This window comes from Atractosteus spatula, chromosome 11 (genome assembly GCF_055471065.1).
Source record: "Atractosteus spatula isolate fAtrSpa1 chromosome 11, fAtrSpa1.hap1, whole genome shotgun sequence".
NCBI lineage: Eukaryota > Metazoa > Chordata > Actinopteri > Semionotiformes > Lepisosteidae > Atractosteus > Atractosteus spatula.
The window spans coordinates 30,769,802-30,787,375 of NC_142716.1; the positions used below are offsets into that span (position 1 = coordinate 30,769,802).

A 17,574-nucleotide genomic window follows, 5' to 3' on the forward strand; every position below is an offset into this window, starting at 1 on the left:
AAGTGTGTTACAGTAACTGTAATGTGAAAACGACATTTTAAACTAAAGAAAATTACTTGACACCCTCTGGATATCAACAGGTCTATAAGATTATAGCCTAAGAAAAATGGAGTCTAAAGAAATAAAGCTTGAGCCTTGATTTAAAGGCTGAGACCATAGGGGCTTCTCTTATATGTTTTGGCATGTCATTCCACAGTTTAGGGAACTGGCCGCCAAAGTTTACTTTGGAGATTCTTGGAATTGTGAGAAAACTGCCATTCTCAGATTGGAGTTCTCTGTGTGTTGAGCAAGTTGATAGCAGTTCATTGAAATATTGGGGAGCTATACCTTTTAGTGCTCTGCAGGTCATGAGGTGTACTTTAATGTGTGATTTATAATCAACTGGAAGCCCATGTCTAGATGAACAATTTGGAAAGATATACTCGATTGTTTTTTGTGTTATGGATGCAGCATTATGGATGAGCTGAATTCTGACTACAGTGCAAACAATAGTCCCTTATGAAAGTCTAGTCTGAATCCAAAAAATACATGTATTTTTCTGTGTCCTGTGTTGAAAGAAAATACCTTCATCTTGTAAAGATTTCTAATATAGAGAAAAGCTATGTGATCTGTGTAACTCCAGTAATAATGGTTTACAATTTTTATAGTCCACACGTAGGCACAACTAAGGTTGATTGCAAGTATCAGAACAAAAAGTGCTAAAGCCAATGAGACATACTAATTAATCTGTGTAAGAGATCATTTAATTTTTGCTTCCTCTCACTAAATCATGTTCATAATTAATATTTTGAGCAAGCTGAAAATGTATCTATAAATCTTTCTGCACTTTTAGATGATCTGTTCACAACATTTTCAAATTATTTTGTCATCTTCCCTAACATTAGATATCGTGCTACTGTCCTTTATATGACACACATTAAACATATTCCTGCTTTTTAAGGTTAAGGGATTCTAAAAGTCTCCGGTATCTTTAATGCCTTGTTTAAAAAAAAAATCTCACATCAAGTTGGAAACTTCAGGATAAAAGATGACAAAAGGAAAGCTTAGAAAAATAGTAGTAAAATTCAGCACCATCCAAATGGCATGATTGTACATTCTTTGTGTGCATCTTTAGTCACTGCTTCTATTCCTTGTTAATGCTATGTCTATATCAAAGCCATAGTTAGAACACAATAGCTGTCCACCCTGGTAATCTACTTTTATCCCCAAATGCCCATTAATCATCTCCTGACAAAAGAGAGGAGAGAAATGGGGCAGCCAAATGAACTGGGATGAATTCCCCTTGAGAAGGTCGTTTTAAGGAGAGACCTCAATCTGGAGGCAGTCAAGGTGTTGTCTGGGAGGCTGAATACATTTGTCTTCTCTGTACCAAGAAGGAAATAAGATGACACAGTCTATCCATCTTGTTGTCTTAAAATTAAGGTAAATTTGTCCAGATACCTTCTTATTAAATTGTCAGAGACTCTTTATGTTGTGAATTGGCAACAGGCCAGCAGGACGTACAGTATACAAACCTAAATCTGCTCATGGTTTCTGCCTGGCAGCATACAGTACATTTAAACAGTCTCACACCCTTTGGGGACCTTCAAAGGGCTGTCAGAGTCCTGGTTTACCTCTTTATTCCTTTATTCTTATTCCTTTATACCTTGTGGAAAAGATAAAATAAAATGGGGTTTGCTCTACTGAAAGCAGATGAATGATAAACCTCATCTCCTTGATAGCCAGTTAGGTGAACAGGCTAGGGACAGAATACTATCCAGTGAAGTTTCATTTCTGACTTTAAGTCACATGGATTTCTCAGATATGGTCCCAAGTAATATAGTGTCTTTTGATCTCCAATCTGACAGAGCTCTTGGTAGCTTAATTTAATTTTTGACATGATAAATGATATTTTTTGTATCCAGATTTTAAAATGGTGTACTGTATATTTCAAACTGAATGCATCAACAATCTATAGCAACAAAATCTGAAGTTCATAGAGACATAATGTTTCCAAAAACAAATTACAATATTTTCTGCATTAGAAAGAAATGCATGTATGCTGTATTAATTTTTAAATCAGGTTCCCATTGCTTTTCTGAGTTTGCCAAAGGGAATAGATTTAAAGTTTCCTATAAAGCTTTATAGTCCAATCTAATGGTTTTCATTCCTTTTGATCTCTCTTATCTGTCTGAAATAACTTATGTAGGTCTTAAGTAGGATTACCTATAAAATTCAACCAATATATTTCAATAACTTTATAAGTGCTGAGAGTACCAATTACAAAAAGAAAATTGATAGCTCAGCTATAAATTTAGCTATGTAATTGAGAGATCATCTGGAGCAGAAGCCTGAAAACAGGTCCGATTGACCACAACCAGGAGAAAACACACCTCTACTGACCAGCCAAGAGAAATCACCCCTCCCACTGACCAGCCAGGAGAGATCACACCTCCACTGACCAGCCAGACACAGATCATAATCTCATTTCTCCTGGCTTGTTTGCACTAAACTGAAGCAAGAAGCCTCTGCTGAAACAAAATCCACCTCTGGGACTGTATTCGTAATCTGCAGCAAGCAGTTGGAATTCACAGTTTTGAATTAATCTGAAGAGTTAAAAGGACTAAGTCTTTTTAGTTTTGAAAAGAAATGACAATAATGCTGTAGGTATTAACAATTTTTAAAGTATTAAAATCCTCAAATGTTAAAAATTCTCAGAGTTAAAATCTTCAAAGGCAGTGACAAAGTTAACCCATCTGTGGTGATGTAACTTGGCTTAACATGGCCAAGCATGGTGTCAAGAGCTGATATACTGTAGTGGTTTTTTCAGAAAACAATTTGTCAATTACTGTTTTTTCAAAGAGAGTGTATTTGTGATATCAGTACAGAATATCTGTATAAAGCATAATATGTTATAATGATCATAAAATGAAATAGGATTTAATTTTATCTTCAAATACTTTTTAAAAAGACGGTTCAGAAATGTGATTTACTAGATGGGACATGTGCCTGAATAATTAACTCTGATTCAGGCATGATTAGAACTCATGCATTCCTAAGATGAACAAGAGAAGCAAGACCTATGAGCACTACACTGTTTTCTGCAATAAAAAATAAATAGTGGTTTAACAATGCTGTTTTTATGAGGAATTTACATCAAGCCTGTAAACCTGCAGTTATGCACAAATAACATCATTTTGCACTAATTATATTTAACATACTTCAAAAACAGATTGTTTCATCCACTGAAAATGCCTCTGGAAAATAACCTCATTTATCTGTTTTGTGGGTATTTGATGAGTATCTGTGCAACATTACTTTTTTCATTTTATGCACATTACGAGAGTGTGAAGCATACAAATTACAAAATCAAAGGGAGTCGCACAGCATTTTAAAATGTGAAAATACCACATTTTGATGTTACATGAGAGTTCTTTGCAAAATGTGGCTTGTATTACTGTTGTGTTGGTATCCCTCAGACTTTCTTTTACACTTTTGTATTTGTTTTTTTACAGACTTAGATTCATGTGTAGCTGAATGGCAAGTGTATACTGCATGGTGCCAGGGAAGTACAAAGGTTTAAACCCTTTTGGGTACAAACTCAAAATTCTTTATTTTTTTAACAAAATCAAGGGTCAACAAAAGAAAACTTTGGCTCTTTAAATCTATATGAACCATAAAAACACTGTACAGAAATGACTAACAAATAAAAGTATTTTTTTATGAGCCCCTTCCCAAGTCCAAAAATCCCAAACCAAGGAGTTCCTCTAAAGCAGTCTTAAAAGTGTGACAAGGCAGTCAAATGCTACAGTATATGGATTAGTTGGTTGACTAAGCCCTGACCCACAGAAATGGAAAACAATTGGTTGGACATAAACGGCAACAAGCTGTAGTACATGTTTAAAACAGGGTGGCACAGTGGCATGTACAGTAGTTATCATTGCTGCCTTGCAGCACTAGGTCTTGGGTTCAGTTCTGGCCCTGGGGTGTTATCTTCATGGAGTTTGTAAGTTCTCTCTTTGTTCACGTGGGTTTCCTCCCACAGTCCAAACACATACTGGTAGGCTGGGAAAAATGGTGGAGTGGGTGTGTGTTTGTGCCCTACAATGGATTAGTGTCCCATCCAGGGTGTATCCCACCTTGCTTCTGTTGCCTGCTGTGACAGGCTCCTGCTTCCCTGTGACCCTGTTTTGGATTAAACGGATAGACAGGGGATGGATGCTTAAACCATTTGTGTTAGATTGTTAATATTGTATCATTATCATATTACAGTTTGTTGTATGTAGATACAGTATGTAATAATCTGAAGTGTGTTGATCTCATAAATTCATTAAATGAAGTCATTCAAATATTGCAGCTACTGTAAGTTCACCCTGTATTACATACAATGGATTATAATGATTCTTCATTTAGAAGCCTCCACAGTAGCTGTTATGGCTATTATTCAATTCAATTTATTTTTATATAGCACCTTTCACAACAAGGTTGCCCCAAGGCTCTTAAAGCAAGTGACCATACATATTGTGAATGCAGAACTGAAAAGACCAGAAGACAACGGAGGAGAGGAACCAAAAACACCTTAGTAAGGAGAAAAAAAATCTCTAGGTGTCCAAAGTCAACTGGCTGCCCAACCCTTTTGGGCGTGCTAACATCATACAATTAAAAAAAGGGATAAATGAATAAGGGTATTAATCCATCCATCATGTCTTCTGTATGTCAGTACTCCATGCAGATCTCTGTGGTCCAGCAAAATCCTCCTAAACGATAGCTATATCCACGGTGTCCCTCTTGGATCCATGGCAGTGATGCAGCATCCAACTCAGATAGTGCCCAGACCAGGTGCCATCCGGACATGTGGGGAGGAGAATAGGATAGTTTGGTCAGAACAAATGTATCTAGCTGGTGGGCCAACACAGAGACACACAGTGGCATGTACAGAAGCACCAGCAGCCTTGGTTGCAGCAGGCTATGATGTAAGGTGTGAGTAGGCTAGGCTGAAGTAATAGGTTTTCAGTCTAGATTTGAATATTGAGATTAATTCGTCATCCCGAACATGGGGTGGGAGACTGTTCCGTAAGCTAGGGGCCCTGTAACTAAAGGCTTTACCGGCAACTGTTTTTTTTATTAATGAGTGGAATATGAAGAAGACCTGCATTCTGTGATCTAAGCAGGCGACTTGGATTGTATACATTAATAAGTTCCATTAGATAGACAGGTGCCTGACCTCTGAAAGCCTTATAAGTAAGTAGAAGGATTTTGAAGCCAATAAACAGAGCCAAGTATAAGGGTTATATGGTCGTACTTTCTGCTCCTAGTATATTATTTGAATCCAGATACGACTGAAGTTGGGCCACAACTGTTCTCTCAAGAATATTATATAGAAATTATCCATAATAAGAGTCAAATATTCAATACACACTGACATTTCTGTAGGTTTGAAATCTTCAATGCTGTATATTCCTACTATGAAAACAAAATGAATATACAATGGCTGTGTGGCATTCCTTTTAAATTATTTCATACTTTTTCTAAGCATCTTAATACAATTTGCAGTCATCACTTCCCTGCCTCCATGGGAAGAGATGCTTTTGATTGCTTTAGAATCCTGAATCAAGAAAACATCTGTATTAGAGAAAGCCCAGAATATTGGCCACAATAATGGAGTACTAAAATGAATTAACAATTTTTGACAAGGCCATCACAGATTTGTTTTATATTGGAGCATCTTGGATGTTTGTGATATATTCTTTGTGGGATATTTAAAGCATAAATATTTTGTAGGTAAATACCTTAACATTAAACAAGCTTTATCTTTAAATATAAGAATCAATAAACCTGCATCCAATTTACAGTAACATCACAATAAACTACAGTAATGTAGATTTTTGTTCAGAATCCCCTGTACTTGGATCACAGTTTAATTTAGTCCATTCTCTAATTTTGGAGTATTGATAAATTATCAAAACAAATTTTGGCAAACTGTTTATTTAGTTGGCACTTATTAAAGATGAACAAATTGTTTACTTCTGGTTTGTTGTTTCGTCTCCTGGATCTGTACTTCTCATTCACAGGAATGCTGAAGAGGCTGACAACACTGAAAGTAGATGACAACCAGCTGACATCACTGCCAAACACCATTGGAAGGTGAGAGCTCCCGAGGAACAGAGGTACAGCAGATATACTCAACAAAAACGCAGGCAGTTTAGTTTCACAGGAGATTGAGATTTTTTAATATCTCAAAAAAATGATTGTAAGACATTGGCTGCTTGATTTTGACAAACATGGGGGATTTTGATTGCTCCACCTGTGTCCTTGACCTTCATCTTTGAAAGAAAAAAGCAGTTGGTAAGGCACGCAGTCAATGTGTTCATTTACTCGTTGCCTGCAGCTTGTGGCATCTTGGCAGCAGTGTGAGATAGTTCTTAGTAGAGCTCTGGAATCAGTTGTTGAGATCCTGGGTTAGATACTGCTTAAGTAACCTTCAGCAAGGTGCTTCACTCAAAATCGCTCTTTGCTTTATAAATGTGTACTCTCCAGTTTGTCACAGTAAATGAGATTTTTTTTAAACTGATTTACCTGATTAAATACATTTTAAAAACTATGAAAAATCTAGTAAAATCAATTAATAACCTCATTGTTTAGATTGCTAGCTCAATTAATTGAGCTTAAAAACTGTATTCATTAAGAAATGAAGCATACAGTAGTGCCATCTAGCTGGCACCTGTTTTGTGCTATATCATGTTTGTCCTCATAGATGAAGTTGAAAACTGGTAACTAGCCTTTTTTTAACACTAAGACTAATGATTGACTAGCAATACGATCTCAGATAGAAACAGGCAGGAGCTGCTCTTGGTTCCAGAGATTGAATTTTGAGAAACATGAGCAGGACTTGTAACTTTGCACTCTACAATTGACATACTAAAGCTCGCACAAATTCAGCTTTTCATAGGCAGCTAGCGGCAGCTTGTAGTTAAACATGAGCAGCTAAAGTTCTAGTCTGAGCAAAATCATGAACATTTCATGCTTGGTCATTTCTAACATTAAGACTAGCTGACTTAAATAGGCAATTTTCTAAGAGATCTCAGTCTTCCAGTGCAGTATTTATTATTTCCTTGTCTCTTCCAGATTCTGCACCTTCTTTTTTGTTGAGTATATTAGATTTCTCACTGCTGCTAATTCGTTTAGAAACATCATCTATGTTTCTGACCAAGTAGGACACCCCTAAAGTACTTTAGAGGGGTAGTTTGTTTTTCCAGATGACTTTAAAGGAAGAAAATGAGCTGGGGGAGTTTTATCAGTGTTGAGCAAGTACAGCCCACAAAGTTCTAACAATTGGAATGTTCAGAACACATGTGTAAATTAAGGATCTTCACTGCATTGAATTCCAAACCAGCAATACTGCCTACAAAAAAAAGAGGTAAGGAAAGAAACAAATATGAAGAAAAATGGTGAACAAAGTACTCCTCCAAGGCTGCAGGTTTGATCGACAATGCCTGTTTTAAAAATAAATCTTCCCATCGTCTTTGCCATGTCATTAGCAGTGATACAAGAGGAAATCTAAGGACGCGTTGTTGTACCTCCTCCATAGAAGCTTTTCCCATTTCAGGCACCCCTGCCCTGCTCATTGCAGATGTATTTTCCTCACGCCTGATACTGTACTGCGTGCATCTTTTTCTGGGTTTGTCATTGGTCGGTTTTGTGTGTTTATTATACATGCATCTAAAATGGGCCACTTAGTGGACGCGGCAAATTAGGGTAAGTAGACTAAAAATCCATTTGCTTTACACATACATCACATATACCATCTTTCTCTAATCAGCTGTGCTTTGTGGCGTCTTTTGTAGATTTTGATGAACTGAGATTCTATGGCAGACCAGCTGCCTAAACCACTTAGTTGTACAGAATATTAATCCAATGCAGAAACTGGGGGTAGAAAATAAAAAATGCAATGAAATCTCCTGTTTAGGAATTATAAAGCGATATTGGTCTGACTTTTTTGCTACATCTTTTTGATATTGTACAGAAGACAATAGGAAGAGAAACTGTACAGTACCTAACTGTATAGATCCTTTTGCCTCTTCAAGGTATTTAACTATGCAGTTAACATTAAAGAATAATTTCTTGAATCAGACATTTGGTGCACATAGGATATGTGGTAGAACAGCTTTATACAGTCCTTATAAAGTCCTTATTGGTGTCAACAATGCTGTTACAGTGATAAATTCTTCAGAGCTTAAGACAGAAGTTAACTCTTGCCTGGATCTGTTTCTTGTGTGGAAAAAAGCTATCATAGAAGGGATTGTAATGGATGTGCTTCAGGTATTTGTATTTCATCTCACCATTACAATAATTTAAATGGGATATGTGAACATTTTTAAGTTTAAAATTTTTTCAAATGTTTAAAATGATATTTTTATTCACTATTCACTTAAAATGAAATATTGCCTCTATATGCATCTGATCTTGTTTTATTCCTATAAATAACCATAGAATGAAAGAATCCGCTAGTCAGTCATCCCCTTCTTCTAAATCTGCGAAAGTATTGATGTTTCTAATGCATACATGCCTATTTCATCAAATATTATGGCTTCCATAAAAATTACAAATGTGAAGCTGTTCAATGTGGTGTGTGGTGAAATCTTACGGAATAAGCAGTACTGAACTTTGCACAGTCACATTTAAAGATAGGCATAGATTACATAAAAATATAGATTTCTTGTAATCTTTCACTAATACCAAATATACAGTACTCCAGTATTCCAGAGCTATCATTAATTGAAAAGAGTTTTAACTTCAATCCTGTTCTCCCATTAAATGTGTTGTCCATTTGCCTTCAGAAAATCTAAACAAATTTTAATCAACAGCAAAGAGCTTTCAGAATCTTTAATTAGCGCTATCCATATTTGCATGAAAATCACTTTCAGGTAATATTAAGTATTTTTTGGATGTACTTCAAGATGTAGACAATAATTAGACTATTATCCTATACCAATCAGCACCTTGTGGACATGAAAACAAGATTGTGTCATTGCTAAAGTTAATTCAGTCCAGTTTCTAGCAAAATCTAATTTGAACCAACAAAATGAAATGTTCAATTTAGCTTGCTACATCCAGGAAACATTTAATAAGGTGTTATCATACAGTACAATTCTAGCAAGATAATGTGAAAGAAGCATGTCTGATCATGTGCATCTTATCTGTAAATCAGTCATAAAGATTTTTATTCAGTATCATTTTCCTTTGTAGTGATCATATTCTTTTTGTATAGTATAATGATTAAGCATCTCTGGGCATAGCCCTTGTAGTGATCTGTTTATCACTTACAGAACTGTATTTTCAGTACTAGGAATAATGTTTTTATCTGTGTCGGGGAAATTGGCATTTTTAAATAATCCCATAGATATACACAGTATAGTACAAATCAGAAGTTTGAAATAAATATGGAAAAAATACCACACAGTGGTGACCCAAAGCAGTGTCTTAATTGTGCAGAAGCCACACCCCAAAAAATGAAGCTACACTGTGGGTGTCTTCCCAAATATGTTGTGAGCACCTCAGTTCTCTATTCTGTAGTTTATCTTACTTCTCGATTATTATAGATTAAACTTGATTAATTCCTGTAAATTCTGAGCACCTTAATTAGCATATTTCTAGAATGCCTCAAATACAGTATACCAGACAGTTATTAAATCTTACATCCATTGTTCTGTTTATTTCTGGCAAGGGTCGTGGCAACAAAGTGCTCAGGAAGCAGAAGTGAAAGACAACATCCTAGATGGAATACCAGTCCACTGCAAGGCACACACACATGCTTATTAAGATGCTTATTAAAGTGTTCATTATGATTTTAAAGCTGGAAGGGACCTGGAGCACTCAGAGAAATGTCACACTACCATGGAGAGAACGTGTCAAATCCACACAATGTGCCTGAGTTTGAGATCAAACCCAGGCAGCAGTGTTATCTACTATGCTACTATGCTGCCTGTTCTGAGATGTTTCTTTAGTGAAAGAAATGGTCAGACTGGTAGCATGACAATATATTTGCATTTTCGCCTGTGTATATATACGGTATATAAAAAACTGATACATATAACTGATAAATTCCAGCTAATTATTATATTTTATTTTTGATGTTTGTAGATTTTTAGAGAATATTTTCCATGGAAAAAGGGTAAAGACCAGAAGGACACTGCTGAAGGATGTTTTATAATGAAAGTATTCCCGGTGCCTTGAAGTATGCACTGAAATGACACTCTCAGAGATCCACAAAATTATATTTCTTAGACCTGTAACCCCTGCATCTGCATTTCCTCTGGTAGAAAATGATCAGCAATTAAAAAAAATATTTCCTTTTTCAGTTTATCGCTTTTAGAAGAGTTTGATTGCAGCTGTAATGAGCTTGAATCCCTTCCTCCGACAATTGGCTACCTGCATAATCTACGAACATTTACTGCTGATGAAAACTTCCTTACAGAGCTGCCTAGAGAGGTAAGAACTGTTAATCCAGCTTGGGCCACTCAACAAATGTTAATATCTGACAGATCCTCTGTCACTGTGATTAGGGATTTTAAAAAGCAGAGGAGTAGAAATTGTGAAGTTTTTTGGAACCTCAATGTTTAGGTTGGAGGTGGGGTCTGTTGCACTGAGATTCATTCCGGTTTTTATTTTTCTTTTATAAGCAAGATGGGAACAAGCTGTCATTATTTGGAAGATTAGTTTCTCTGCTGTAAATCTGTATCTCCGTTATTGGTAATCAGGAATCACAAGTCAGAAGAGGCTGCCTTTTGCTTAACTCTACATAAGCACTAATTGACAGTTCTGGATGAATGAGTACAGAGCTGTGTCATTATGCAAGTTACAGTACAAAGTAACAAGTAGAGGTCAATTTCATGCTGAAACGTCTGAAAGAAAGAAGAAAAACATTTTGGCTGTGAAGGCAGATGGATGATATGTTATCTTTGAGCCTTTCGGTATGGAAATAACCGCTACAACAAGAGGGGCACAAGCTAGCACTTCATCATATTACCTTCCTGGAGATGCTCATTCTAAATCATAGTGTGTCTACAAAGCTGTGCAGGGAAACGACAATGGGTCCTGCAAGTTCTGTCATTGACTATAATAATTATGTCTGTCCTTAATTTTTGGTTAGTATAGAATTGTCTAAATATTTCATTGGAAACCTAACTATCCAGTGATCCAAAATAATAGAATGCATTATATCCACTGGAAAAAGACAAACCTTTTTGTTTTCTGCTTGTGGGTTGAAGCTAATTACCAATTCTGCTTGCTCCAGACTGCATTTTAAAGCTAGTACGTTGAAGCTGAAATTCTCTTTGAGGTTTATTCAAAGGATGTTTCAAGTTCCACATTTACCAGTTCAGTTATGTGATCTCACCGTCCCTGGATGTACATTTGAGCTAGAGATCCTTCTTAAAATGAGGACTATTTTTACATTTTAGATAGTTTTCCAGTTTTTCAATTCATGAGTGTTTTGTATTTCTATTCAATTTCTATATATCTGTATAATGTTATACATCACAAAAAGTCCTAAAATGCCTATTCTCTCTTGTAGTCTTACATCTTTCACTGAGGGTATACAGTTAATGCTTCTGTTGCTCATAACAAAGTGAAGGGAGAATTATTTGACCTCATTTGTGGTAGCTGGCATCATCAAGACATTCTCTCTATTCCAGGAGTTATATCAAAAGTCCCATGACTGAAACACGTGAAAAGTACTAGCCTTTCTTCTTTTTATGGTTGTAAATTTTTTGCTTTCCATCTTTTATTGATCTAGATCGGAAGCTGTAAGAATGTCACTGTCATGTCTCTTCGCTCCAATAAACTTGAGTTCCTGCCTGAGGAGATTGGACAGATGACGAAACTGAGAGTTCTGAACCTGAGTGACAACAGGTATTCCCTGCAGGTTCACTGCATTCCTATTTCACTGCACAGTGGTTGACTCCATTGCAGCTTAAAGAGCTGTCCATCTTTTTTTTCAGTAACTGAATGTCACAGCTGACTATATTCTGTACTGTATTTTGGTTTTATTTTTTATGCAGAATGTAGATGTAGAAAACACCTATAGTGTTCAAGTGTTTGAGTTTAGGGTGTTGGAAGGTGTTTGTGAAAATATTCTAATCACTGATGTGGAACAGTGCAAAAATGTCACCAATTAAAGCACAGGCAGCTTTCACAGGAATAAGGAAATTACAGTTGATCCTCTCCTTTCTTTTGGGCCCCACATGAAAGATATATATTTTTTTCCCTTAGAAATATTGGCAACATTAGGCAATTTCTGTCAATGTCTGATGCTAAACTTTATAAAGTCATTAATGTTTATAAAGTCACTTAATAAGCTTTAAATAATCTTGCTCCATCATACATCTCTGAACTCCTCCATGTTTACACTCCTGCCCATAGGCTCTGTTCAGTTGAGGCTGGTCCTTTGCTCACTGTACCTGGGACTAAATCTCGGACTTTTAGTGACTTTGTATTGCTGCTCCTATTATGGAATGCTCTTGTTCTCTTCAAGAGACAAATTATTTGACTCTCTTTAAATCTTAACTCAAAACACATCTCTTACCAGGGCCTCTGTATGATTGCCCTACTTTATATCCTATTTATTTTTGTTTATTTTTTTCCTTAACTTTTTACTGTACTTTTTTATCACTATGGGGCACTCTTTACATAAAAGTTATTATTAGCTCCTTTTTTATTTTGCAGTTTTGGGATTGCTTGTTGTATTCCTTTTTAGATCTCTATGCTAGTTTGGAATTGGCAATTAAAAGGGAACTTCTGTCACAATTTACTAGTTATTAAATCTGTGTAACAAAATAAATATTTTACAAATTCTTGAATTAAGCACAAAATCATGACCTTTGTTAAAGTACTGTAAGTTGTTGTCACAAACTCTCATTCTAGTGAAAGAGCCGGCACCTGTCTTCCTGGTCTTCCATCTGTTAAAAAGTAGTAAACTTATTTGTTGAGTGGCAGTTAAGTATAGTAAGGTACACAAGAAATATAAAAAATATATAATGCTCAGAACAAAAGTAGTCAGTATGTATTGATATGTACTCTAGAGAGAGATTAATTCAGCAAATTAATTCTCAGAGTTAATTCAGTGTCAGTCAAAAAATTATTCTCCATGAGTAATGTAGAGCTGGAACTACAGTATAGAGAGCACTGTATCAGCCCAAATGCCCTCCATTTGTCACATTTGAGTGTGTGTGTCCTGTCTGGATGCCAGTATCCAAGGGGTTCTCTTCTCATGCTCTAGGTTATACACATGTTCAATTGTTCCGTGGTACACAGGTTTAGCCAAGATAAGTTTTTTGAATAGGCTAACATAATGAATAAGCACGCTTTATGTGTATGTATAGAATGCATATATTAATTTTCAAAAGACCTATATGTTGATTAAAGAAGGTAAAAAAAAGTGTTGAAACTGGTAATGTGTAATTTTGTCAAGACAACAGATACGAATTAAGGCAGCATACCCCCTGATTCCTTGTCACTGATTATACAGTATGTTACAGAGTAGAAAAACCTTATCAAGTGGAGGCAATAATTAAAGGCTTCAACATCAGAATAATAATCTGTACTAGCACATGGATGTACAGGTTTAATACACTTCTCTTTCCTCTCTCCCTTTTCTGCAGTCTGAATATTATAGTATCTATACAGTACATGTGTATTGTATAATGTATGTGTATTCACCATACTGTATTTATGTATCTCACATGTTTACAGTATTACAGCATTCCTGTTAATTAAACAGCACTTTTAAAGGATGATCTGATGTTCTGTCAGTGATTAACAAAAGAGAAAGTAATTAAACTCTAGTGCCCCTTAACAGCAACTATTATCCAGCTTCCAGTCAGACTCAAACGCATTAGGACATGTGCCCTGACATGGATGGAGTCCTTAGGTCATAAATTCAGCTATCTTCATGCTCTTTATGAATAATAATAATAACAATAATAATAATAATACAATTTGTTACTACTAATACTATGTTTATTGTTTTTTTCTGACATGCTTTTAAAATGACTATGAAAATATGATGAGCTATTTAAATTGTATGTCAAATAAAGTATATCACTTAAATAAAGTATCAAATTCAGTCTTTCACTTCAACTGTGAAACCGTAGAGATTCTTCAGTAATCACAGGCTTTAGGTACTATTGGAAACACAGTTTGCTTTAAATAAAATTCCATCAAAACTGATGACACTGCTGGATTCAAATTCATGTCAGTGAAAGTGAAGAGGAGTGTAAGGCTACTTCCAGGAGCTTTTATTGCTTAAACAGTCACTTAGACTGAGAGAGTAAAGGTGGTTATGAGAACAGCAGGGTACTAGGACAGAATGAGATGCTCCCTTACAGCTTCTGTGCTAGAAGCCCTCCTGCAGGAAATCAAAGTGGAATGTCATTGGAAGAAATAATACCCTAAAAGTCTCCATCCCCACAGTTGGAATAGGAAGTGTGCTTTAGGATTTGTCACAAAAATATTTCCTTGGAATCAATGAATTCAGAAAATCACCTCTAGGAGAGGTGGGAGTCTCTATTTTGTACTGAATTGCTGTTGATTTTTCTTTTTGGTTTTAAACAGGTTAAAGAATTTGCCTTTCACTTTTACAAAACTAAAGGACCTTGCTGCACTCTGGCTATCAGACAATCAGGTAAAGTTGCTGCTTTTGTGTGCTGTTTCAAGGCAAAGGAATTAAGTTAATAAACCTGTTTTGGTTGTTCAAGGCTGACTTGTTTGAGGGTGTTCACCAGCATTATTTTTCCGCTTGATCTTGTCCAAAGCAGCTTTATTACTGTGGTTCCAAATAGCTGTTTCTGTTTTCACCGACAAATTACAGATTAATGTAACAGAGCTTGGTTGAAGAACCTAGGTTAAGTGTCTTACTCTTATGACATTATTAACCCCTAGCATGAAGCTCAGAACTCTCGCATCAGGAGGCCTTACTGCTCTGCACTGTTACCCTACACCTTTGCATGGTTTATGATTAATTTTGAAAAGGGCATGTTACACTGTCCCAGACTGTATTTGCATTGTGATGCCATTTTATTGTCATAAACACCCCCAATGTAGTCATCTCAGGTCAAACTAGTTATCTTAATTGTCAAATTAATCTCTCCCTGCCTCAGATTGTGCATCGCCAAGACCCTTTCTGGAATTGGTACCTGTAGGTACTAACCTATGTGATGTTCTCACTGTGTCTCTGCAGTCTAAGGCCCTAATCCCCCTTCAGACAGAGGCCCACCCAGAGACGAAACAGAGGGTGCTGACGAACTACATGTTTCCTCAGCAGCCACGGCATGATGAAGGTTGGTTTCAGATGAGCCTCTACTGAAGGAACAGGTTACTAAAGGAAATTTCCATTTACTGTACATGGGTGTAGCTGAAGGTCAGGGCCCTAAATGTACAGTATAAGCAAACTTTAAAAAAAACTGCTGATAGCAAAAAATGCTGATTTTTGATAGTGAACATGTCTTTTTAGTACTCTAATGCCAACATTTTCCAATTTGGAAGTGACTTATAGGAGCATAAAGAATAATGTAAGAAAATTAAGAGTGGCTTTGTTTAACAGTGCTGTTAATTGTCCACACATCTTTTGTTTCTGTTTCTGTTCAAGTCTTTTGTGGAACTGTTTCTGTCAGTCCAAAATATCAAAAGATATTGTGTGAAAAATAACTAAGAAAATAAGGATTATCTTACATCGTATTACGCATGGAATCTACAGTTTGTACCTAAACCAGGAAAGGGAAGACTCCAAACACTGAAAAATTGGTTTTCAGCTGCTAGTTAAGACTTCAGTCAGCTTGGCTACGTGCCATTGGGTACCTGCAATGAAACATTGCCATGTCAGGGGTCAGCTTGGCGTGCAAGTAACTGGTTTATTTTTCTGTTCTGTCTTTCCCAGATTACCAGTCAGACAGCGATAGTTTCAACCCTACATTGTGGGAGGAGCAGAGACAGCAGCGCATGACCGTGGCCTTTGAGTTCGAAGACAAGAAGGAGGAGGAGGACAACTCTGGGAAAGTGAAGGTTTCTGCTCTTGCTTTTTTAGCCTATGTGTTCAGGGTTTTGATCTTCATTCGATGGAGCCACTTGTGAAATGTGTTTTGTCCTGTGTGGCTATGGCTGGTAGTCCATGTGTGTTAAGACCCAGGGCAACATTTAACTAAGGGACAAGGACATTTAAGACAAGGGACATTTAACTGCACTTAGAAAGTTAAAGGAGAGCCGAAAAATGAACGGCCCAGATGAAGCAGAGAGTGTATCCGTGGAATTAAACCAGGTCTTTTCACTCACTGCTAGGTTGAAATCAATCTGAAACGGTATCCCACCCCCTACCCAGAAGACCTGAAGAACATGGTGAAGTCTGTTCAGAACCTGGTAGGAAAGACCACTCATGCTCTGAGCACGGAGAAATGCACATCTGGGACCAACATGGATCACCATGGCAAGGACAAGTATGAGCCCAAGTGGCCCATTACAACAAAGGAGGTAACAGTCGAGGTAACCGTAGAGGAAAAAAGGCCTGTGATTTCACACCTTAAAATCTCCTTGTCCCAGCTTAGAGTATATATCTACTGTGAATGTGCTCCAATAGAAAATCAATTATATAGAATTTCTATTTATATAATTGTGTACATTAATAAATAAAGGATTAAGTAGGGCAGAATAGTGATGCAGTGGTTAGCATTGCTGCCTTGCAGCACTGGGGCCCTGTGGGTTCCTGGAGTCCTATCTGCATGGAATTTGTAAGTTCACCTTGTGTCTGGGTTTTTATTGGTGTTTCCCAAAGACACACTGGTAGGTGAATTAGCTTCTGGGAAAATTGCCCCTAGTGTGAGTGTTTGCGTGTCTGTATCTGTGTGTGCCCTGTGATGGACTGGAGTCCCTACTAGGGTAAATCCTGCCTTGAAAACATTGCTTGCCGGAACAGATTCCAGCTCCCCTGTGACCCTGCATTGGTTAAAGCAGTGGTTCTCAAACTTTTTGGACCAAGTACCACCCCTAATCCAACCAAAGCATCCAAGTACCACCTACAAGTCATCATCTCATAGGAACCCCAGAAATTCTCAATGACCAACATGAGCGCGCGTGCACACACACTCACACATACATATAATAAATATTATAATAATAAACTTTATTTGATATAGCTCCTTTAAAGGTGGCTTCTCAAAGTGTTTTACAGAAAAAAAACATTAACAACAACTAATAAAAAAGCACCATTTCAGTGAGAGGGGTGAGCCTGTTTAATTGAGCAAAGCAGATGTGAATTAATTTTTCGAGCCTTGATACAATTCAAAACAGAGCCTAACAGATATTAAATCGTCAGGCATTTTCTTGACGGCAAAGGTCTCGCGGTGGATGTTGTAATGCGTACATTAATTTCTAGAGCAACCTCTCTAATTCGTGCAACTACACCGTTATGTCGGCTTGTCATTGCTCTAGCACCGTCTGTACAAACTCAGACGCATTTTATCCAGTCGAGGCCATTCTCTTCGATAAATTCATTCAGAAGCTGAAATATGTGCTCTCCTGTAGTTCCTGTTGGTAGCGGTTTACAGAACA

At 36.8% G+C, this 17,574-nt stretch overlaps 1 protein-coding gene across 1 annotated transcript in view; it reads left to right on the forward strand.

Annotated features, from left to right (window-relative positions):
* lrrc7 (leucine rich repeat containing 7) overlaps positions 1–17,574 on the forward strand; it is a 97,233-nt gene that overhangs the window by 36,422 nt on the left and 43,237 nt on the right. Inside the window, exons 10-17 of the mRNA XM_088928155.1 lie at positions 6,051–6,123; positions 7,717–7,734; positions 10,338–10,467; positions 11,774–11,889; positions 14,590–14,659; positions 15,215–15,314; positions 15,911–16,035; positions 16,309–16,509. Coding sequence (XP_088784281.1) covers positions 6,051–6,123; positions 7,717–7,734; positions 10,338–10,467; positions 11,774–11,889; positions 14,590–14,659; positions 15,215–15,314; positions 15,911–16,035; positions 16,309–16,509 — 833 coding nt within the window. The remainder of the gene's footprint in view (positions 1–6,050; positions 6,124–7,716; positions 7,735–10,337; positions 10,468–11,773; positions 11,890–14,589; positions 14,660–15,214; positions 15,315–15,910; positions 16,036–16,308; positions 16,510–17,574) is intronic.